This window comes from Malania oleifera, chromosome 8 (assembly GCF_029873635.1).
Source record: "Malania oleifera isolate guangnan ecotype guangnan chromosome 8, ASM2987363v1, whole genome shotgun sequence".
Taxonomy (NCBI): Eukaryota; Viridiplantae; Streptophyta; class Magnoliopsida; order Santalales; family Ximeniaceae; genus Malania; species Malania oleifera.
In genome coordinates, this window is record NC_080424.1 from 92,957,742 (window position 1) to 92,982,496 (window position 24,755).

At 36.0% G+C, this 24,755-nt stretch overlaps 1 protein-coding gene across 4 annotated transcripts; it reads left to right on the plus strand.

The window, feature by feature from the left end:
- The first annotated feature begins 878 nt into the window (after positions 1-878).
- Positions 879-23,596, plus strand: LOC131162909 (uncharacterized). 4 transcript variants are annotated; one of them, XM_058119526.1, is made up of 8 exons: positions 912-1,136; positions 5,976-6,131; positions 6,259-6,319; positions 6,630-6,998; positions 13,438-13,778; positions 13,868-14,091; positions 23,151-23,188; positions 23,302-23,596. In XM_058119526.1, the coding sequence occupies exons 2-6, from the start codon at positions 6,051-6,053 to the stop codon at positions 14,084-14,086; spliced, it is 1,071 nt and encodes a 356-aa protein (XP_057975509.1). In that variant the 5' UTR covers positions 912-1,136; positions 5,976-6,050; the 3' UTR covers positions 14,087-14,091; positions 23,151-23,188; positions 23,302-23,596. The 4 variants fall into 4 exon arrangements, with proteins under 4 accessions (XP_057975506.1, XP_057975509.1, XP_057975508.1 ...); XM_058119525.1 differs by lacking the exon at positions 912-1,136 and having other exon boundaries at positions 5,941-6,131; positions 13,868-14,096; XM_058119524.1 differs by lacking the exon at positions 912-1,136 and having other exon boundaries at positions 5,941-6,131.
- The last annotated feature ends 1,159 nt before the right edge of the window (positions 23,597-24,755 follow it).

Genomic DNA, 24,755 nt, shown 5'->3' on the forward strand with positions numbered 1-24,755 from the left:
TATACTTTTAGGCCACGTAGTAAAATAAAGTGAGTTAAATAACACTTCTATTTAAAAGTAATTTTCTTAAATATAATATACATCATAGATATTGAAATAAACCCAAAATCTCAATAATTGAAGTCAAATCTTCCAAAAATAGTTATAGAGGACCTCGATTTAGTCGATGGGATAGTTTGATACTTATTTTAAAAATGGGATAGCCATTATTTAATTTTTACGTTTTTGTGGTATATTGAAAAAATGAACCTAAACTTTTAAGGGAATGTTAACAACATCAGACCTGTAGCACCTTCAAGCACCATCTTGCTCCACAACACTGTGTCGAGTCCACAACCAAAGGAATAATCTCCAATAGCCTTCTCACACACGTCTCTCTCTCTCTCTTTCTCTCTCTCTCTCTCTCTCTCTCTCTCTCCGCACTTCTTGCCTTTCCTTTTTTGCGGGAATATGCTCTTCTGTGTGTATAAATTCCACTTCCATGTACTGTTATGCATCAAGGAAAAAATACAAAAGATTATTTTTTATTTCTTTGCATTACTCTGATTTTAACATGGTATTAGAGCCTAGCATGACTCACGTCTAACCTCCCATGGCCGATAGCTCGCAGCCTTCTCCATCCTAACCTTCATCCTCTCAGCCTTTCATTTTTCCCCTTCCGTTCTCCTCTCATCCGGTTACTGTAAAACTCAACCATGATAATTACCTTTTGTGGAAGGCTTAGATCATGCCTTATCTTAGAGGGAAAAATTTATTTGGCTTTATTTATGGCACCACATATGCCCCCCAACTGTTTTTTGAAAGTTCTAAAAAGCAAGACGTTGACTGAAAGCGAGGTTCATGTCTAGAAGCAAGTAGTTGAGCTAATTACCCTGATTTCCTTAACTAGAGGCAACATGATCAAGCTATTATGAGTGTTCTTATTTCATCTCTCTCTAAAAACTTGATCGCTCATGTTATGGAGGCAACTACATCTCATCAGATCTGGACCATCCTTGAAGATCTCTTTGATGCCAAGTCTTAAGTTCGAGTGATGCATGTGCAATATCAGTTGGTTACTCTCAAAAAGGGCTTCGATTCTGTTGCTGATTATTTCCAAAAGGCAAATTTACTTCGTGATACACTCTCTACAGCTAGTAAAACCCTATCATCCTCCGATTTTATCACCTTTCTCTTGGCTAGACTGGCTCCGATTATGATTCTATGGTCACTTCTATCACCACTCAAGTTGATGCTCTTAGTCCTTCTCAGATCTACAATCATTTACTTACACATGAAGCTCGTTTATCTTATCAACATGTTGGTTTAATTGCTGCTACAGAGTTCTCTGCCAACTACACTACCTTCAGGAACCAAGCTGATCACAATAACCCTGGCCGTGGGTTCTCTCGCTGCAGAGGTACCTATCGAGTTCAAGGTCTAGGTCGTAATGGAGGTCGATCATCTCCCACCTTTTTCTCCTCTACTTATTCCACTTATCAAGTATGTTTTAAATTGGGACATACTACTCTCACTTGTTATCATAGATTTAATCATGGTTATCAATCACCTCCACCACCTTCCCTCTCGACTAACTTCACTGCAGTGCCCTCACCTTCTGTTTCTACTCCCTCGATTGATTCTAACTGGTATTCAGACTCAACTGCTACACATTATTTCACCTATGACTTTTCTAATCTTTCCATTAGTCCAACAGAATGCAAAGGTGAAGATCAAGTGTGTGTGTTGGTGATGGTACTTCCCTTCTCATTCATCACGTTGGCAGCTCCACCGCGGCTTCAAATTCCGGCAATCTTCTTCTCTCTCAACTCTATCTTGTTCCTTTGATTTCCAAAAATTTAATTTTTGTTAGAAAGTTATGTGCTGATAATAATATTTTCTTTGAATTTCATTCCAATTCCTTTTGTGTGAAGGATTCCCTTACTCAGTAGACTTTGCTCCAAGGCAACACTAAGAATGGAATGTATGTATTTCCTCCCGTCTCCACCTCTCCTCAAGCATACACTGGTGCTCATGTTTCGCCTCATCACTAGCATACCCGATTTGGATATCCTTCCATGTAGCTTATACATCACATAATTTCACAAGTTTCCCTCCCAATCAAGACTTCTCCCATGCCTGATTTATGTTACTCCTGTTGTTAAGCCAAGCTTCATCAGCTCACATACAATCACTCCACCTCTCAATCTACTGCTCTACTTCAACTATTATTTTTCGATGTTTGGGGTCTTACATCTATGCTTTCCCATGGGGGTTTTCGTTATTATCTCTCTTTTATAGATTATTATAGCATATTTACCTATTAAAAGCCATACCGAGATTCTTTTTAATACAAAAATCCATGCCTTACAATTTGACTGGGGTGGTGAATTCCGATCTTTTAATTTCGTCTTACACTCTTTTAGTATCTCACATCGCCTTTCTATCCTTATGCACGCTATCAAAATGGCTTTGTGGAAAGAAAACACTCACACATTATTGAGAATGGGTTGGTTCTTTTTGCCCATTCGTCTACACCACATTTGTACTAGTTTGATGCCTTCACTACTGCTGTTTTTCTAATTAATAGACTCCCCTCCTCTACTTTGCATTTTAAATCTCCATTTGAAGTTTTATTTCACAAATCTCTCGATTACACTTTTTTCAAATCTTTTGGTTGCATTTGTTGGCCCAACCTTCAGCCGTACAATAAACATAAAATGGATTTTCATTCATTTCCATGCATGTTTCTCGATTACAACTCAACTCACTGTGGGTATCTTTGTTTTCATCTACCGACTCCACGTATGTACATCTCTAGAGATTTCTTATTTGATGAGTCCACCTATTACTTTCCCGCATACCATCCCAGTCCGTCACCTCAGTCTCCACCCAACCCAAACACCGTTTCTCTTCCAAACCCCTCTCCACCTTTTACATTTCATACAAGGCTGCATGGGCTATCACATTCTAGACCCACATCTCCACAATCGTCTTTCTCAGACTCATCTATACCATCACATTCCCCTCATTCTATATCTAGCCCCTCTCATATCTCTGAGGCTTCCCTTTCTAGCCTATCTCCTACTAACTTTGGCCCGCATCCTTTATCTCCTAGGGCACTGTCTTCATCTCCTTCATCTTCCCCTTGCCTCCACCTTCAGTTCATCCCATGCAAACTCGTGCAAAGTCTAATTTACATTTTCCCAAGCTATGCATTGATGGTATCGTCTTGTGGCCTCCTCCTCAAGCTCATACTACCTCTGCTGTAACACCCGAAGAGCCCACCTCTGTAACTGTAGCTTCCAAGTTCCCAAAATGGTGCACTGCCATGCAGCTGGAGTTTGATGCTCTTTTATCTAATAACACGTGGACTTTGGTTCCACCTTCCACTAACCAAAATCTTATAGGTTTTCTTTGGATATTCAAAACTAAGCACCTCTCGAATGGCTCAATTGAATAGAGAAAGGCTTGTCTTATGGCTAAGGGCTACAGTCAGCTTGAGGGGCTTGATTATTTAGAGACTTTCAGTCCAGTCATAAAACCTACATCTATCAGGTTAGTTCTATCCGTTGCTGTATCTTCTGGATGGCCGATTTATCAGTTAGATGTGCAAAAAGCCTTTTTGCACAAATCATTGGATGAACATGTTTACATGTCACAACCACCTGGATTTTTTCACCCTCAGTTTCCCCACTATGTTTTCGAATTGAACCATGCATTATAGGACCTTAAACAGGACCCTCGCGCCGGGTATTCACGCATTAGTTCCCGTTTGACGGAATTGGGTTTTAGTGTCTCCAAATCTGACACATCCTTGTTTATTTATCATCATAATTATGTGATCATTTATTTCTTAGTCTATGTGGATGATGTGGTTCTCATGGGGTCACACCCGCATGCACTAGATCAACTTCTTGATTTGTTACAAGTTGGTTTTCATCTAAAAGATTTAGGTCCTTTACACTACTTTTTGGGCATTGAATGTCATCGTAACTCCGGTGGCATTACTCTTTCACAGCGTAAGTACATTTTTGACTTGCTTAAAAAAACTAATATGAGTAACTGAAAGCTTGTGAACAGCCCTATGTCACTCTCTGCAAAACTGTCAGCGTTTGACTCCACTTCTATAGAAAATTCGTCTCTCTATCGAAGTGTCGTTGGCAGTTTACAATATTTGTTTTTCACCAGACCTAATGTGGCTTTCTTTGTGAACCGAGTATGTCAATTCATGCACGCCCCCTGCCTATCTCATTGGCAAGTTGTTAAGTGAATTTTGCCCTATCTCAACAATACTTTAGATCATGGTTTGTCTATTACTCCTTCCTCCTCTCTTGCGTTGGCAGCATTCGTTGATGCGGATTGGGCTAGGTGCCCAAATGATAGAAAATCTATTGGGGGTTATTATGTTTTCTATGGAAAGAACCTGATTCCTTTGAGTTCTAAGAAGCAATCTACAATTGCTCGTTCAAGTACTGAGACCGAATACAAAGCTTTGGCTCATGCTACATGTAAAGTGATATGACTACAAGCACTTGTATCTGAGTTGGGAATTTTTTTTTGCCCAAGACTTCCATTCTTTATTATGATAATTTGGGGGTCACATATCTGTCTGTTAATCCTATGATGCATTCCCGCACCATACATGTTTACATTGACTACCATTTTGTATGAGATCAGATTCACGCTAAAGTACTTCAAGTTTCCTTTCTTTCCAGCAAGTACCAAATTGTCGACATCTTCACAAAGCCCTTATCAACTTTAAGATTCTGTACTTTACGATCGAGCCTCACAATTCTTCCACGACTGCTTGGCTCGCACAGGCATGTTAACAACATCAAACCTATAGCACTTGCAGCACCTTCAAGCACCATCCTGCTCCACAAAACTATGCTGAGTCCACAGCCAAATGAATAATCTCCAACAGCCTTCTCACACACGTCTCTCTCTCTCTCTGCACATCTTGCCTTTTCTGTTTTGCAAGAATAAGCTCTTATGTGTGTATAAATTTCACTGTCATGTAATGTTCTGCATAAAAGAGAAACTGCAGAAGATTGTTTTTTTATTTCTTTGTATTACTTTGATTTTAATAGGGAATAAAGTGAAATTAAGTCTTTATTTTAAAAAAATAAATTATATTTGACATAATATTCAATATATTTGAAGAGAACTATAAAAGAATATTGCATTTCTTCTTTCTATACATCCAGTTTACATCTCAGAACATGTTATTATTTTTTCGTAAACCTCTTTCTCTTTTTTAGAAGTCACAAAATAGATTTTTGAACCGTAAAACAATTTTAGATTTAAACTACTATATTTTATAAGTTATTGAATAATTATGTGTACATACTTTTCCAATTGTCCAATTATTTAATAGATTTTGAACAAATACTTGTCAATGCATTTTATTAAATTTATCTTGTAAATATTTCTTACTCTTCTTTACTTATCATTACAATGTTTTTTAAAATTATTAATTTGTTTACTCTAGTATTTTTTACATCACTCTAAGTTACTTTTAATTAATCCAATGAACCCAGTCTTACAAAAATAAAATAAAATAAGGATATTATCAATATTCTTATTGTATATATTAAGAATAATATTTAATATTAACAAGCTTCATATTAATTATTTCAATTTTCAACATTCTTATATTTGTGATTATTTTCATATTTTGAAAAATTCATCCATTAATGAATAAATGGATTGACTTAAGTGATATGAACGATTTGTAACTTTGGTGATCCCAATGTCACGTATTTGATTCCTCCTTGAGAGTTTATCTCAATCAATTATTAGGGGTGCGTCAATGGGCGGACGATTTTCATCCCTCGGGTTTGGTGCCGCACCATGGTGTCCAAAGTGACGCGATGGTGGCTGTAGTTCTGGGTTATTTTTAAAAATTAAAAAAAAATTATTTAGGTTTTTTTTAAATGGACGGTGTGTTTTTTTGTTGGTTTTTCCGTCATTTCTTGATAAATTTCTTGCAGTGTTGCGAGGGTTAGGGTTTAAGAATAGAATCGATAATTAGGAAAAGCGGGTTCTAAAACCCTGAAAACTGAAGAATGGAGTTGCAATTTGGTTCTTGTTGGCTTCGCTCCCCGAAGATGAGATTGTCCAACAATCCCTTCTTCTCTCACCAAATTGTAAGTTGTTTCTGTATCAAGCTACATCTTCTAACGAACTCTGAATTTGTCTGCTCTTGTATCTTTTTCAAGTTAAATTTCAAAACAAACTCACTCATTCTCTAATTTTCTTTCTCAATTTCTCAAGGCTTGTGCAAGCAAAGACGGATGGAGAGACCGAAGGTGTCGGTATGTGGGTGCATCTAGGGGTATGTTTTTTTCTCATCGTATTCTATTGTTTGCTTACTCTGCTTGGTTGGCGAGAAAGTGTTGGAAATAGTTAATTGAATACCATTAAGTCTTGAACCCGTTTGATTGCCAAGAAAATGTCGAGAAAAGGAATTTAATTAATAGTGATTCTAGGATCTAAAACCTTTACTTATTCGAGCAAATGCTACTGTTCTGGTTGAGGCAAGTATCATGTTTTCATCTGACACCATGAACATTCAATATTTTTCATTTGGTGTAGTTTTGCAGCATCCGAATTGGTAACATGTTCCTTTTTGATCATTTGTTCAGTGCACTGGATGGTTGGTTTCAAGATGGAACAGAAAGAGTCTTTAGTGGGCGGTTTGAACAGAGTTGTGTTTGCCTCAAATTCTAATCAGGAAGCGAAATTGAAGTCAACGGGAAGGGAAATTGCTAGCATACCTGTCAGGAAGTTTGATGAGGTGGAACCATTTCATGGTAAATCAGGTTCAGTATCGTTTCACGGCTTGACTTATCAGTCGATGGAAGAAGGTAAATTGGTGTCAGCCCCATTCAAAGAAGGCATGAGCTCACTGCTTTGGATTTTGGCTCCTGTTGCATTGATATCATCATTAGTGCTTCCCCCTTTTTTCCTAGGCAATGCTGTTGATGCTGTTCTTAAGGATGAGGTTATTGCAGGTACATTTTCAACTGAGTTTGTGTTTACTTTGATGTTTATTAGCCTTATAAGTTGTAAGTGATGCTATTTTGATTATTTCTTGAATAGACAAAGCAGTTGAGGAGGAAAAAGATCTCAAAATAACTTGATGTTCAATTCTTTTTACTAACTAGAAGTACTTTGGTTTCCAGCTTCTCTTGTATAGTATGATCACGTGGTCCTATTCTTTAGAAGACAAATTTGATGTAGCTGATGATCTGAGCATCTTCTCTTTGCTCTGTGTGGGTGCCTTTGCTCTGTGTGGAGTTTTGAGCGTGTGCGCCCGCGGGGGGGGGGGGGGGGGGGGGGGGTGGGGGTGTGAGCATGTGCGTGTGAGAGAGAGAGAGAGAGATGAAATGGATATCCTTGCCCTCTCTATCAAGTAGGCAGAGAGAGAGCTGAAATGGATATGTAATCCATGATATCTCCGTTATGCTGGCAACTTTTCAGTACTGATTCTAATCTCATACAGGATTTTTCTGAGTGGTGGTTACCAATTAGGCCTGTTGGCTAAGTAGGACATGGAACTATTGAACTGCAGCAGATAAAAGTTGTATAGAGCTATTGCTTCTTTACTTCAGCAAGGATGATTCATGCTGGTAATCTGTCTAGGATGTATGGCAAAGGATGAACTATACATGGATCTGTAAACAAGAAATGCCTTTTTTTTTTTTTCCGGAGAATATGAATGCCTCTCAGTGCACGCAAAAGGGGTGGCTGGTTACAGTCATATCACCATCCTTATCTTAAATAAAAAATTTCTCTTTTTTAGAGGATTCAAACCTTGACCACCCAATTGAGAGTTAGGAAGTGAATTACATAGCTAACGGTGAGGTTTAACGCTCATTGTTGAAAATGTGTGAGAAACATGATTGGAATTTTTTTATCCCACTAGGTCGTGTTAGCCTTTTTTTGGGGAAAAATTACATGAAGCTCTATGTGGTTTTACTAAAAAAATATGGAAGTAGTGAGGTACTTTGTAGTTTCATGATGACCAGGAAACAGCCTATCTCTTAATTAATTAATTATTTTGTGGATTTGGGAGGTACTTTGTATGGGTATCATTTGGGAGGTATTATATATGGGCATCAATCAAATCAATTAATAATTAAATTAAATTAATTATTTTGTGAATATTTTGGTTTTTTCATCACTTTCATTAACTGAAAATAACAAAATTAATTTTTTATTGTGAAATGTAAATCCCATTTGTATGAAAAATATCTAGGGATACATAAGATTAATGTGTTAAAATTTTTATGTTAAGTCCTATTTCTTATTTTAAGGAGTCTTATATTCAAGCATATTTCTTTTTGTCATAATCTTTGTCCTCTTTTGATTTAGTCACCTTTAAATTTAGATTTTGAATTTTGAAAGTTCTAACAATGTTATTAGGGATTGTACTGAATTCAAAAAACATTTTTTGGAACTTGTGGAGAATCTTCCTCTCATTTTCAAAACTCAGACTAGGCAAGATCTTGTTGCTAAAATTACTGTTGTACACTATCATCTTTTCTTTTACTTAACTTTTTGGTAAAATACAATTAAGTTCTTGCCTTCTCTAAGTTTTAAGGTTTCGGGTTTAGCTTTTTTTGGATTTTTGGGTTTAATGTTTACGGTTTTATGGATAAGGGTTTAAGTTTTAGGGTTTAAGGGTTTAGGGTTTGGGGTTTAGCGTTTAGGTTTTGGGGTTTTAGGGTTTTAGGTTGGGGTTTTAGGGTTGAGCTTTCAGGGTTTAGAGTTTTAGGGTTTAGCAATTAGGGTTAAGGGTTCAAGGTTCAGGATTTATGGGTTAGGGTTTAGGTTTACAGTTTTAGGATTGAGGGTTCAATGTTTAGGGTTTAGGGTAATGATTTAGGGTTTTGGGTTTGGGGTTTGGGGTTTAGAGTTTGAGGTTTAGGGTTTAGGGTTTTAGGGGTAGGGTTTGGGGTTTAGTGTTCAGGATTTGGGTTTAGGGTTTTAGGGTTTAGATGTTTAGGTTTAGGGTTTTAGGGTTTAGAGTTTTAGGCTTTTAGGGTTGAGGGTTTTAGGGCTTAGGGTTGATGGTTGAGGGTTTAGGGTTTAGGAGTTCAAGGTTGAGGGTTTAGGGTTTAGGGGTTTAGGGTTTTAGTATTCAGCGTTTTGAGGTTTGAGGGTTTAGGGTTTAAGGTTTAAGGTTTAGGGCTTCGGGTTTGGGGTTTTGGGGTTTAATGTTTCTGGGTTTAGGGTTTAAGGCTTTAGGGCTATAGGGTTTTAAAATTTTTCGTTTGAGGTTTAGCATTTTAGTGTTTGGGGTTTGTGGTTTATAGTTTATTGTTTTAGGGTTTTTAAGGTTTTTTGATTTAGGGTTCAGTTTATTGTTTTAGGGTTTAAAGGGTTTTAAGGTTTTGTGATTTACCATTAACGTTTACAATTAAGATTTTGGGATGGGTTTGAGGGTTTTAGGTTTTAAGATTTAGGGGTATGTAGGGTTTAAGGTTCATGGTTTGAGGTTGAGAATTCAGGTTTCAATGTTAACTAAGGGTTTAGGGTTTTTAAGCTCTAAGGTGTTTCGGGTTTTAAGGTTTAGGGTTTGGGGTTTACAATTCGGTGTTCAAGGTTCAAGGTTGGGAGTTTAGGGTTCTAGGTTTAGGGTTAAGGGTTTAGGGTATAGGGTTCAAAGTTCAAGGTTGATAGTTTAGGGTTTAGGGTTTGGGGTTCAAAGGTTTAGGGTTCTTGATTTGAGGTTTATGTTCTGAATTTGGGGTTTATGGTTTAGGGTTAGGTGCATCGAGGGGTATGTCTTTTGCCTTGTATTTTGGTGTTTACTGCTATCCTGCTTGAGGTGAGTGTTATGTTTTCAGCTGACACCATGAACATTCAATATTTTGTTTGGTGTAGTTTCACAGCATCTGAGTTCTTAATATGCTTTAGTTGACAATATGTTCCATTTTGATCAAATGTTTAGTCTTCAGTGGGGCGTTTGAACAGAGTTGTGTGTGCTTCAAATTCTATTCGGGAAGCAAAATTGAAGTTGTTGGGAAGGGAAATTGCTAGAGTACATGTCAGGAAGTTTGATGAGGTGGAACCATTTCATGGTAAATTAGTATCTTTTCTTGGCTTGACTTATTGGTCGAGTGAGGAAGGTAAATTGGTGTCAGCCCCTTTCAAAGAAGGCATCAGTTCACTGCTTTGGATTAATCACGTGTTTGAAACAATGCTGAAGTTGTAATTGATTTTTTCCCGAAATGGAGTGTGGACTGTCAACTAATATTCTGTCAAGTTGCATTAGGCATCTGCCTACGCATGTGTTCTCTTTGCCCATGTCAATTTTTGTTTAAATTTATAACATTAGCATGCTAATATCACATTGAATGGCTGATTATACTAATTGTGTGACATAGGTTTGTACAAACATGGGTTTGTACAACATAGGCACGTTGAGGCATTTGCTTGTTCACTTTCCTCTACAATGCATGCTGTTATGCTTCCCACACAAATGTTGCCACCATGATAAGTAACTCTAGGTGGGTTTCTTGAATTATCAATCCCCACATGCACAATCTACATTGAAGTTTTTGAAGGATCAGTTTCTTTTAAGTTTTGTGGTTTAGAATTTAGTCATTAGGTGTCCATACTTTCTTCCTTGATATTGTTTAGCTGTTGTCCCAAGTATTTTTACATCTTCAAATAGTTAGTAACTCTAGATCTTTTTCCAAGTTTTTTTTTTTTAATTTGCAATACCTTGGTTTCTAGCTTCTTTAGTATAGTATGATAAACTGGTCCCATTCTTTGGAAGACAAATTTGTGTAGATGATGATGTGAGCATCTTCTCTTTGCTCTGTGTGTGTGCGCCTTTGCTCTGTATGTGTGTTTATGTATGTGTTTGAGAGAGAGAGAGAGAGATGAAATGGATATCCCTACCCTCGCAGTCATGTTGGCACAGAGAAAGCTGAATCGGATATCCATGCCCTTGCAGTCATGTAATCCATGATATTTCTGTTAGGACAACAACTTTTCAATACTAATTCTAATCTCATACAAGATTTTGCTGAGTGGTGGTTACAAACTAGGCATGTTGACTAAGTGGGACATGGAACTGCTATAGATAAAAGTTGTATTGAGATATTGCTTCTTTACTTAAGCAAGGATGATTCATGCTGGTAATATGTCCTGACTAGATTTATGGAAAAAGATGAACTACACATGGATCTATAAACAAGAAATATATGTTAATTAATTGACTCAATTTAATCCTAACCAAACTGTTAGAATTGGTGTATTCTCAAGAAAAAGGGGGGGGGGGGGGTGAATTGGAATTTTAAACTTTTTTCCTAGATTAAGTCAGATGTCAATATGATTTGACAACCTAGGGTTTTTCTATACAATCCCAAATGTGTAGATAGATATAAGGAACGTAAATTAAATCATGCGCTTCATTCACACTATAGCATACACGTGTAGAAATGTAAATTGCGGAAATGTAAAGAATACGCACGAAATGTTATCGGGATTCGGCCAACTGTGCCTACATCCTTGCCTTGGCTTACCAGCATAAGGATTACCACTATAAGCTCACTTAAAGGGTGAGGCGACACTGGTTACAATCAGGTCAATTCAAGGGGCTGACCTCAACCAACACGCTTTATCAGGATGACGTACCTAACTTTCCTAACCAGGTATAAGCCAGTCTGGGACTATTTGACAGTGCTAGTCTCCCTCTTCAGGCCCATTCCTGGAATACAAACGATATAGAAATTTGCGTACAAATAAAGTGCTTCTTACACTAAGCAAATATGTACCAATATGCTCAACTAAATAATGCACTCACAAATGATAGGATATTAAGTTCTAGTGAGATTTTGTTAACTCAAGTGTTAACTCTCAATCAAATGTATATCAATGTGTGTATGTGAGAGTGAGGCTTTTGATGTCAAGCCAATATGCTTGTGATGTGATTAATCAAAAGCTTTTAATAACCCTAACACATATCTCAAATAATATTTCTCAAGTAATAAACATAGTGGATAATAGGGTTTTCATGCTTGCTAAAAAAATTTTCATCAAAGCACAAATCAAGCTTATGAACACTTGCAATGAGGATGCAAGGTTCCCAGCTACTCAAGGGTTTTTCCCAATCAAATATTTATGAGTGAAATATAATAGGAAAAATCTTAGGTACCTCTCCAAAAATCAATACATGAAACAATTTGAAACAAGGGAGAGAATAACCTATGTAAGAGATATAAGAAATACTACCTTTCAGGTTAGGTAGATGGATGAACCCAAGAGGTAGAACAGCAATAGATTTGAAGGATTATAAGAGTATGAGGATTTTGGCCAAAAATATTTTCTGAGGATTTTTCTTAGCCTTTCAAGTTAAGTAGATAGATGAACCCAAGAGGTAGAACAGCAATAGATTTGAAGGATTATAAGAGTATGAGGATTTTGGCAAAAAATATTTTCTAAGGATTTTTCTTAATCATAAACCCTAATCCCTTACTAATCTTTGCAAATGATGGGCTATATATAGAAGTTGGAAGAATTATAGCCGTTAAGGACATGCTAGGTATTTTTGAAAAAGTTTAAGTGAGTTAAATTAAAATTAACCCAGTTTAACTCTTGGTAAAAATTTAGCAACCTAAGAGGGTTGGTCGACCAAACTTGAGGTTCAGTTGACCGTGGAGCCAAGTTAGGTCGACCAGGGAATTTTTGAACTATAGGTTCGGCCGACTAGACTTGCATGGTTCAAGGGCGATTTTCCAAATCCGCACGGTTCGGTCGATCAGGTGATTTTGAACTAAGTAGTTCGGTTGACTGGGCAGTTGGCATTTCCCAAGGACCTTCGGTTGATTAGGGCGTTGAAGTACTTTCCTGGTCGGTCGACCAAGGTCAAAGTGTTGACTAGGGGAAGTTCGGTCGACCAACACATTTGAACTGGTCTTCGTTCGGTCGACTGAATGGTCAAAATTCAACCCTTGGGAGTTTGGTCGACCGAAGAACTCAATATAATTGAGTTCGGTCGACCGGACATGCTATTTTTGGGCATTTCGGTCTTTTTCTCTCAATTAGAAATACCCTACTCATATAGTGATGAAATTTTAAGGCAATAGGGCAAATTGTGTGTAGTATGGAGAGTCCTAAAGTTAGTATAAGGTCGTTGAGCTTTAAACCTTATCATGCATGCAATACATTAAATATTACAGATCATACTACTTTACATATTACAAACCCAATAATAGAAAATACAATAGATAAGAATGCTGGGGTGGGGTCTTCATTCTTCAAGTCCATGTGCATCATATAGAAATCTCCACTTCATCCTGCACACAAACTTATTAATCATTAAATATCAAGGTATTTGTCATGATCAAAACAGGATTTGACCTATAGGGTCAACACAAGCTTATCTTGATTTCCAAATTTAGAAGTTAAACCTTTTTGAACAATTATTTTGTGCAGAAATTTTTGCTTCCTTTTCTTCTGAGATGATGTTTTACATTGGTCTGGCTGCATTCTTGCTTGTGACCGAACATGTCCAAAGGCCGTATCTGGAGTTTAGCGCAAAGAGGTGGGGTCTTATCACAGGTCTCAAGGGATACTTGACTTCTGCCTTTCTCACCATGGGCTTAAAGGTTTTCGCACCTCTTTTTGCTGTCTTTGTGACGTGGCCTGTGCTTGGCTTGCCAGCCTTGGTTGCAGTGGCGCCTTTTCTTGTTGGCTGTGCCACCCAGTTTGCATTTGAGACATTCCTTGACAAGCATGGCTCATCTTGTTGGCCTTTAGTGCCCATTATTTTTGAGGTATGCATGTTTTGGAAAAATAAATAAAATGAGATCTTCAATACTAATACCGTCATAAGGGTGTTGATGACTTTGAACATAATTGTCAGGTCTACAGGCTATATCAGTTGAGCAAAGCCACCCATTTTATAGAGAGGTTGTTGTTTGCAATGAAGGGGGCTCCTATAACTCCTGAACTTCTGGACCGAAATGGTGCCTTGGTTGCCATGGTGGTTACTTTCCAAGCTCTTGGTGTGATTTGCCTCTGGTCATTGATGACATTTCTTATGAGGCTCTTTCCTTCTAGGCCTGTTGCAGAGAAGTACTGATTTTTGTAAGGTTGCTGTATATTCTCCCTCTGTATTTTTTCCACATATTCATGATTTATGCATTTGTGTTCTTTCATTCTTTTGTTCTGTTTTGTTCTTTGATTTTCAATGGTTTTTGTTTTCTTTTGTCATAATTTGCCTTCATCTGCTATTGCTCAATGCTCAGATTCCCCAGGACTGCATGGTACTACTGATCTAGGGTTTGAGCAGACTGGTTTCATTGTGAAATCTTTTTCTAAAAACCGAACCTCCACAGTTTGGTAAAATTACAAAATGAAATCAAATAACCAAAATTGCAAATCATTCAACTAGATGCTTCATGGTTTAGGTCTGTACACTGGATCAATGATTTAGATATTGAAGTTAACTTCTGATAAAATAGGGCTTGTATATATTATTATCTCACACGGAGCAAGCAAATACATAATGAAACATTCCATATAAATATAATGTAAGACCAAAAATACATAAATCAAAATTATGTTACAACATATAGCATCTTACGAAATATCTTCTTGAGTGCATTAAACCAAGTATGATTACATTTAAAAAAATTGAAAAAAAATTGAAAAACATGTCTAAACATTGAAGTTGTTAGGAGCTTTATAGTTTATTTAGTATTTCTTTATCTTTAAAGAATTTATTGTGTAAAGGTACTAATTAATTTTATATTGTAAGTGGGTTTGGCGAAATTTGTCATATAAGGGAATCCAAATGCTTAGGCCTGTCTGGTAATACTGCAAAAAATTATAAAAATTAAAACGAGAATGAAAACTAAAATAAAAAACAGAAATTAATAATTGACAAGAAGTTTGGTATAAAATGCAAAAGAATACAAAGTAGAAGATTAGAAGATGGCTATAGGTCATTGGTATGACTTGAGAGGAGAGGGAGGTGTTTATTAATGTGCTTGTAATTCTTTGCTGTTAAGAACCAGTAAGAAGTGTGTTCAAAAGTATAGTATTTCTTGATAGATTCATTTTTTCAGTGTTTTAACAGGTTATAGGTCCATAATCCGAGTCACTTGGTGGTCATGCTTCTATATTATCACATATTTTTCACAAAAAAATTACGCAGTCCAGGTAGTAATGTTCTTATTTTTTTTTTGAAAAATATCTAACTTGAAATATATAAATTTAATATTTTTGTGAAACTATATTTCTAGTTTTTTTTTTTTTTAATTTTATTTAAAGAAAGTCTTAATTTGATGTGAGCCCTACATTGTTATTTTTTTGTCATATTAATTTAATATTTTTGTGGGTAAATTCTTTGTTTGAAATCTAGATTGTTTAATTTCATTTTATCAAAACCCCTGATTTGAAGTGAATTCTTTTCCTACATTGTTATTTCTTGTCAATTGTTGTACATAGTACTACTCTAATTATATCTAAATTTATAACAACAGTTTATGATTAATGAAGAATCTTAAAACTTAAAAAACCAAAAAAAAAATAAAAAAAATCACTGTGCAAGAGAGCCTTAGCCCCCGCCAACTTAAGGGTCTAGGAGGATGCTGTCATTGTGCAATTTTGAGGTGATTTTGCGATAGCTATGCCATTGTTGACGCTCTTCGCAAGCACCTCGTGTAGGTGACAATGGGACACTGGGGGCTGTATGAATAGGTGTTCACAGCAGTCCAGTGATAATAGTTGAATTTGATTTCAATCCTCCAGCTGCAAACTGACCACCCCCATGCTGATGTGAGTCAGCACAACTAAGGCAAATGAAAATGGAGAGAGCAAAGAAGCAATGGAAGTCGAGAAGCATTGATTTGATTTTCCCTCGTTTCTTTTTCGTTTTGACATAGGAGCCCTTAACAGCTAGAGTGAGAGAAATGAGAGACGAAACATGACATTAGATTTCAATTCCTTTATTTAATATAACATGTAAAAAGTTAATTTTAAATAAGAGATAAAATTTACTCTCACATAATGAACACATGGTGATCACGCAAAGAGCTAGTTACATTTTATAGCTTTGAATTAGGCATCTCATGTAGTAAGGAGAGGAGGACAATGGAAGGGTTGAGGTTTGTTTGGGACTTGTAGAACCCTTACAATGGAGTAATATAAAATAGAGATTGAATTTTGTTATTCATATCATAGGAAAATTTCATAAGCTATGTAAAATTTTGATGAAATTTTAACGAGTCATGAGGCTGCGCCACCTGTGAAATTCTACTGTGGTGAAAAGAATTTTTCAAAGTGAGACACATGCGTATTTAAATAATTGATTGATTAGAGGGAAATCTTTGAGTGAGATTTGCAGGCAATTAATTACTAGGGAGTTGGAAATTGGAATCATCTTAGTCAAAGATTTGTTTGATTTTGTATTTGCTGTCAAATTTATTCTTTTTGTTCCTTCTCTGGTTTAGGGTCAATCATCTATGAATACAAGGTATTGTAGCCTTCTGTACTTAAAACTATTCTCCTGTTTATTTATTTATTATTTATTATTTATTTAAAGCGACCGTCATGACCTCTTTTGCAATTTTTTTTTAAAAAATTTAAAAAATATCATAAAATTTATCTTGACATTTTATTCTGGGTACATTTGTACTTTCTTGTTTCCTGTTGTTTGCTATCAAATATCCAAGTATTTTTTTTTTTTTTAAAAATTACTATTTTGTTTTTTTTTTAATAATCCTTGACACGAGATATTTTGAATATTTATTCAAATATATCAAATTTTGTTTAATTTTCCTCCCTCCCCCAAAAAAAAGGACAAACTTAATTATGGATTGAATTTATTTCAATATACAAAACTATCTAATCTTCTCCTTCTTGTTATGGCATTTCATGTGTTTCAAGAGTAAAATAGTATTTTTTTTTTTTGTTTATATTTTATTTGGTTAGTGCGGGTAAATTGATAGGGAAAGGATAAAGCCTTGCTTGTTTGTACTTAATTTCTTCTTAATGAAGACCGAACTTTTAGTGATGTAAAACTTAGTGAATGACCCTCAAGAACGCAATGAATATCCCAATTCGCTTTTGGGATCCTTCTTGATCATAAGCAAACTCTGAGTTAGCTAAACCATGCGTCATAGGTATGAACTAGATAGACCCCATCTGTCTTATGAACATAAGAGGAGCATAGGTTACCCCTACCTATGGGCCTACCAGTGGGACCTTAGGAAATTGTCCACACTTGTACAACATATTAGTGTGCCCCATCCATGGTGTTGCCAAACAAACCCTTTTGTTACCCAATTCTACATCCTTTCAACCCATTTGAACTTGTTTGGTGGCTCTTCCCATTTGGTTTCCATAAAATCGATTAAGGAGATTTGGAGTTCAGAGTACATGGGATAGAAGTAGCCTTCTCTGAATGGTAAATGGCTCATGAACCAGACATATAACAATGAGACACAACATCTCAGTCTTTCTTTTCCTTTTATCCTACAATAATTAAGGGATGAGAATCTTTTGATCAGAATGCCGAGTATTTGGTCCCATCCTGGACTTGGACCACAAAAGAGGTTGTCCTAATTAATGTATCCTAACTCTTTAGGAAAAATAACTAATCCATAGATTGCAAGGGCCACAGTACCCATGAGGACTCCTTTTTCCTCTCCTATTAGGGCCTTCGAACTTTTCCAATCAATACTCCTACTGCTTTCCTTAACTTGTCAGTTCACTTTTTGAACTTTGATTCCCATCGCCTTATATATTGTCTTCCTAAATGAGACTTTGGCATTGTACCTGTATATCCTATAAGGCGTGGGCAACTTCATCAAATGTAGCAATGATGTGTACTATTCTATGGTTAAGGTCATGTCCATCCCATCAAAAGTGAAGTAGCAATAGGTAGGATTCCAGAAATTCACCAGAGCCTTCACCTCCTCTTGGTTCATCATTATATGCAATAGGAATCCGATATGACCATACAATTGTGAGAATTTCAAAACCAGACTGCCCTTAACTCCTTTAGAGAATTTGATTGAGTGTCAATTTTAATCCGAGTTGGCAACATGACATCAATTCCTTTAATCAAACTTTCTCCTTGTTGGTTTTGCTAACTTTCTAAATATCGTTGCACTTGTTGGGCTTTTGTGGAGCCTAGTTGTGTTTTAATTTGGATGCCGACCCGACCCCTATTTAATTAGAGATTTCTATCCTAAGGCTTAGTCCATGGAGCGAAGGCTTGGGTCGTAAGGCCCAAGCCGCAGCGCTCATGGACTAAGCGGTACAAAGCCGTACTCGTGGGGGTTGCCCCCGGGAAAATCTTGGAGCCCATTCGGAACGGAACCCTAGGTGCAACATATAAAAAGATTGCTTTCAGGTGATTAGGGTTTGTGTGGTTGTACCTGCGAGAGAGCGAGAGGGAGAGCATTGTATCGCCGCACTCTCTGTGTTTTCTTTCTGATAATATTGAAATCCCTGCAGCTCCGTGGACGGAGGCAAAATTGCCGAACCACGTAAATATTGTCTTGTGCATGTGATTGATTTTTCTTTGGTGTTATTTTCTCTATTTTGTTTCTCACAGGTTTTGGGAATTTGTTGTTTATTCCCAACAGCACTCTTGTTTCCTCTTCCTTGTACATTGTTACCAAGCCATCCATGGAGTATTTCGAGGCTAGTCCAGAATTTTGGTAAAGTAGTATGTATGCCTAAAAATGAATGCAAAAGAATATGACAAAATGTTGACAATGTTAAATATACAACAAAAGGAAAGGGATCTAACAGAATTATTAATCTTGACCGAAACTGCAAAGTAAAAGACTCGACAGTACTCCTAAGATTAATAACACTGCTTTATCCCAAACTACTTATCTAACTTTCATACAGTTCCTCAAAATAATATACAACAAAAGAATGGAGGGAGTTTACGAAGAAGGATGAAACTCCTGTCTCAACCTAAGTGGATTTATCGATTATGAATCTTCTTCGAGGCTCCATCCTAGGGAAGGAAATAGGACTTCAACTTTGTGAGATTTAGGCTCTATTCCTATGGACAAAAAGTTCCCAAAATGTCCTCAATCCTTCCCATTAATGTTTTAGGAAAAGATACAAACTAAGGAAGATGATTTGCGCGCCCCAGAAAACTCTTGCTTCACTAAAGCCAACGCTACTACACCCCTATCTAACTCTAGGAGGGTAAAGCCCGAGTATAAGGCTTTGTGAAAGTGTGTGCGCTCTTTGAAAGTTGAAAACCTGATTTGCATTTCATCACATCATTACTCCTTGTATACACTTGTTGTCACGCCCCGAACCCACTAGGTGGGGCCTAAGGTGTGATGAGACCATTCACATGTCTCTGATACTATTCACATAGCAGAAATAATTAAACATTCTCCAATAAAATACTAGAATACTATATACAACCCAAAAAAGAGTATAACAAATTCTCCATATTACATCACCAATATTTAAAACATAAACTGTACATATAACTGTTCTTATCACCACTCAAAATTAACAAATTAAACCCAGCTCTCGGAGCTTTCTAAGCTCGATTACCTGAAGGATCTGAAAAAGATAATTTTATGTCGGAGTGAGACACCTTTTAGTAAGGAAGAAGTAAACTATAATAGTGTGTGGCAGATAAGTTTCAATACATATAAAATATAGTCGTTTCTTAAACCACCACAACAGAGAATACGCATGCATATCCACACACACATATATAAATATTTACCGGCGAAAGTTCCCGAGGATAGAGAAGATTACACGCTCATACATATACCTTCTCTCTGCTTTGATATCGTTTGTAACTGTTCCCTTTTATTCGGGTGAGGCTACAATTGATACTTATTAGGACACTCACCTTTCTCAATAAGCCCTCGAGCGGAGAGTTTTACTTCACCCTAATTATTTAAGCATTTAAATACATGTACATAAGTTCACATACATTCAACACTAACATATCCCAGAATCTACATATATAATGCCACAACACATTCACACAGGATACTACACACTTCATTCACACCAACACAGGGTCCATATCCACATAGGATTAACAACCACACAGGTTACAACACAAGCTTCACAACCACACAAGTTACCATTTCACACACACAACCCTGTTTATAATAAATCGATAAAACGAACTCCTATTCCACTGCTAATGTTTTACCCCCTTTATATAAATGACCATATAACGACCTTCTCATGCCACTGCCAGCATTATATGGTAATTTATATCAAGTACGATATAATTACCTCCTCATACTGCTGCCAACGCTACATGAACCACATTACACATCCAATGCATTTACAACATTATTCACCACCAAACAACATTTACAACCAGACAGAATCCACAACTAGGCAATATTTTCAATCAAGCAGTATCCACAAACAAACAGTTTCCATAAGCAGACAATATTCTCAACTGAACAGTATTCACAACCATTTAATTATAAAAGGTTATTCTCATGCCTTATGATTTTTCTCAAATATAAATTATATTCAAAATCATCATTTTGAAAAATGCTTAGATCGTTCAGAAAATCATACTATAAATATACGACTTTTATACTCGAAACTAACCGGTTCAAAATTAATGAAAACTGATATAACTTACTCTCCTTACCTGTTTTTCTGAAAACGACCCGAAACGAGAAAGCGAAACCCTAGCTTTTTGCACTTGCCGCCGAAACTGATCTGGCAACCCGAGAGAGAAGAGAGAGGTGATCTGGGAGCGAGGGTAGCTTCGGGTGTGTGTATAAATATGAGAGAGAGTCACATGAGGGATAAGAGAGAGAGGGAAGTTTAGAGCTGAGAGAGGAAATGTTTTTTTCCTAAAAAAAAATGAGTGAACTTCTATTTATAGGTGAGTTGCCCCGCAGGAAATCGTCAATGGTTTTTCTATGCTTGACAAAACCGTTGATGGTTTGACTCTTAAAATGCCCTCAGAAGACTAAACCGTCAACGGTTTTTCTGGCCACCCTGAAACTGTCGATGGAAAACCGAAGTTAGAGAATCCCAAGAGCCTTTCTGGAGGAAACCAGCGACGGTTTTCTTTGGGATTCCCCAAACTGTTGACGGTTTTGCCCTACCCTTCACCATTTTTTTTTTTCTCTCCTTTATTTATTTCCATTTTCTTTTAATTATTTTTATTTTATTTTCTGGATTCGGGTTATTACACTTGTCCATTCATTCACAACATTTACTTGAAACATAAAAATTGCATACACAAATAGTCAAATCATGCATTAGCAATTATATATATATATATATACATATAAATCATGGAGCAATCAAAGGACCATAAAATTCAAATTTGGGATAATTCACAATTAATTAATGGTTCGACTCTCTCAGCATCTTTAGCAGAGTGGCCAAGTTTTCACAACGTCTTGGGTCCAGAATGGAAAGGGATGATGATAATATTGATGGTTTGATGGAATTCCACTAACATGTTATTTTCTTAGATGTCGTTAGTTCACTTAATTATTACTTGTTGATTGGTATCTAGACTAATCCTAAGGTCAATGAATCAATAGACTCAATCTGCTTTTATCAAAGGTGGGATTGGGAGTACAGTTATGCAGGGGGAAGATATTAGCACATTATATACATCTATTCTATAAACGATACCTTAATTAACTATAAATTAGCTCAAATTGAATCAGGTGATCATTAATTAACTCTTAAACAATCCAATGAACATTTAAATTTTTAAAAGAGAATGCAAAAGCAAGTGCAATTTAGAAATGTCTAAATTGCATATAAATATTAATATGATATTTATATAAATATTAAATATATAAAATGATAATGCAAATGCATCAAATTTAAGCGAAAATTATCTCCAAAATCTTCCCATGTTTTTGAAAATTTTCCCTAGAATTTTTTGGAATTTTTTAATATTTTTTTTGCAATTTTTAGGATTTTTATGGAGTTTCTTCGATTTTTTTTTTAATTTTTTATATTTTTTTGTTTTTTGTTTTTTGTTTTTACTTTTTTGACTCCCTGAGTAAAAAATGACTCAAAGAATTTTATTTATTTTTTCTTATTTTTCCCGATTTCCCATTTTTGAATTAAAAATGAATTTAAAAATTAATATTAAATAAAAAAACTAAAAAACTAGAGTAGTTCAAGAGGGCAAACTAGGTCAACTGGTTTGAACCAGGTCAACGGTCAGCCTTAAGTTGACTCATGTCAAATCGAATTGACCTGGTCTAAGAGGAAAACAGAGGCAAGAAATTGCTCGGGTTGCCGTGTATCAACCAATCGCGGTGACGTGTGGCAGCAACTGGGTGTGCTGATTTTTATTTTTCTTTTCTTTTCTTTGGTGGGAGTCGAGAGGTGATACGTGGCAAGGTGATGTCACTCGCCACAATGGTGATTGTTGTAGGGGGATTAGGTGCGGATCGTTGATGCCGCAATGATCCAACCGTCCATAGAAAACGTAGATGGGATAACCAGGATCTTGCCACATCGCCCCCAAACATGCAGTCTTGGTGGTGTCATGTGTCACCACCCGAATAGTGACACATGTCCAAAAACTAATTTCAAATTTATGTGATTAACCCCAATAATTTAGAAACCTAACAACAACAAAAAAAAATTTAGTGGAGGGGTACTAACCTCTTAGTTTCTTCCTATTAGCTCTTTCAAAGACCTCTGCTCTAAGAACTTTTGCTGTGTTCATCTTTCCTCAACTTTTGTTCCTTCTTCTGTCGTCCTACTTTGCTACTTCAGCCTACATCCCTTTCTTAATTTCTCTATTCTTCAACCTATCTATCTAATCCAGTTTCTTTAGCCTTTGAAATATGAGCTTTGTAGCCTCCCAATGTGTCAATTTCTAGCTTCTTTCTCACTCAATTCTCAGTACTTTCTTTCTCTATGTGGACAATCCATATTTTGTTTTTCTCCCACCACTTTTTTAGATTTTGGAAAGCTCCTATTTATAGGTAAGAGGGGAATAACCAATTCGGGAGAAATCAATTTGATTGATCAATCAATTTATTGAGAGTGATTGATTTAATTAACTGATTGATTTTGTAACCAATTGGAAGTGATTGGCTTGATTGCTTTTTTTTTTTTTTTTCTTAATTTCATCTATTAACCCATTATTCCACCACTAACCGACCTTTCTCTTTTGTGTGTGCAAGTATATACTTCGAGAGATTGGTCTACCGGAATCGCTAGGGTCAGGCTTCTTTTTTTTTTTTAATGTATTTATTAATTTTTTGTTTTGATTTTGTTGATTGTGCTAATGAAAACTTATTATAAAATAATCCCTTATATACTTGCTTGAATCAGGTGGTGAGAATAAGCAAAATGAGATACTGCCTACGTCAGGGAGAAGATCCTAGAAGACATCAAAGTTAAAACAAAAATAATTAAATGAAAGGAAATCTAAAATTTTGCTATATAAAGTTTCAGACAAAATGGAGTGTCTACAAGATCTACATCAAATCTAAGAGCAAGTCAATGTGTCTTGTCGATATGAATGCCTATTAGTTTTGACAAAAGAGTCGTTGGTTACAATCATATCATCATTCCTTATCTTAAAACAACAATTTATCTTTTGGAGGATTCAAACCATGATCCCAAATTTTGATGTATCGCATTTTAACCCACAGGGTCATGTTAGCCTCTTATATTTTTTTGGGGGGGGGGGGGGGGAATTGCGCAAAATCCTAGTTTTACCGAAATAAAAAAAAAAAAAATGTGGAGGTATCGAGGTATCTTATAGTTTAATTATGATTACTAAGCCCCTTTGCTTTTCAAAATTATATTGAATCACAATTTAATTAATTTTTCTTAACAAAACTTGGTAAAAAGATCAAAATATCCACACCTTCAATTAATAAAAATAAATTATTAATCAATTTGTTTAGCATTAAGATAAAGTTGAAGGCTTATTGTACTGATTTGGTGTGTTTGTCCCCTCCAAGTTGATCTATGATGAAGTTGTCACTAGCGGCAAGCAGATGCATGAAGAGTGAAGCAAAAAGAGACTTGTTAATGCAACCGTGAGCATTAGAAGGTTACTAGTGGTCCAATGTGAGGCTACATATATAGTTGAAGTTGAATAAGGGTTCATTAAGTTTTAAAACGTGCATGGAGATCAATTAAATCAAATAGTATGTTAATTTTATTAATTACTTAGTGGGTATTTTATCTTTCATCCCCTCTTATTAAAATAGCAAAATTAATGTTTTACTACTCTTTGTAGATTCCATTTGCATGAAAAGATATCAATGAGACACAACAGGGATTAATGCATTGCAAAATTTTATGTTAAGTCCTAATTCTTACATATTTTAAAAAATCTCATTCAAATATATCTCGTCGTAAAATGGTATGGATAATGACTTTTGTCTTCTTTTGGTTTAGTCATCTTTAATTTTAGATTTGAATTTTGAAAGCCCTAGCAGTGTTATTAGGGACTGTACTAACTTCTAAAAATCTTTTTTGGAATTTCTTGACAACCTTCCTCTTGTTTTCAAAACTTGGAGTAGGCAAGAACTTGTTGCTAAAATTAGTATGGTAGATTATCATATCTTCTTTAACTTAACCTTTTGATAAATGATAATTAAATTTCAATGCCAAAGAAAATCCCTTCATATACCCAAATTAATGGGAAATTATAAGAGGAGTCGGCCCCTCCACGTGGAGCTGCGCCTCTCTTGTAAATTTTTCATACATGGCATGTATTAGAAAAGGAAAGCTCAGATGGTTCTTCTTCTATGTTGTTCTCTCCCATATCT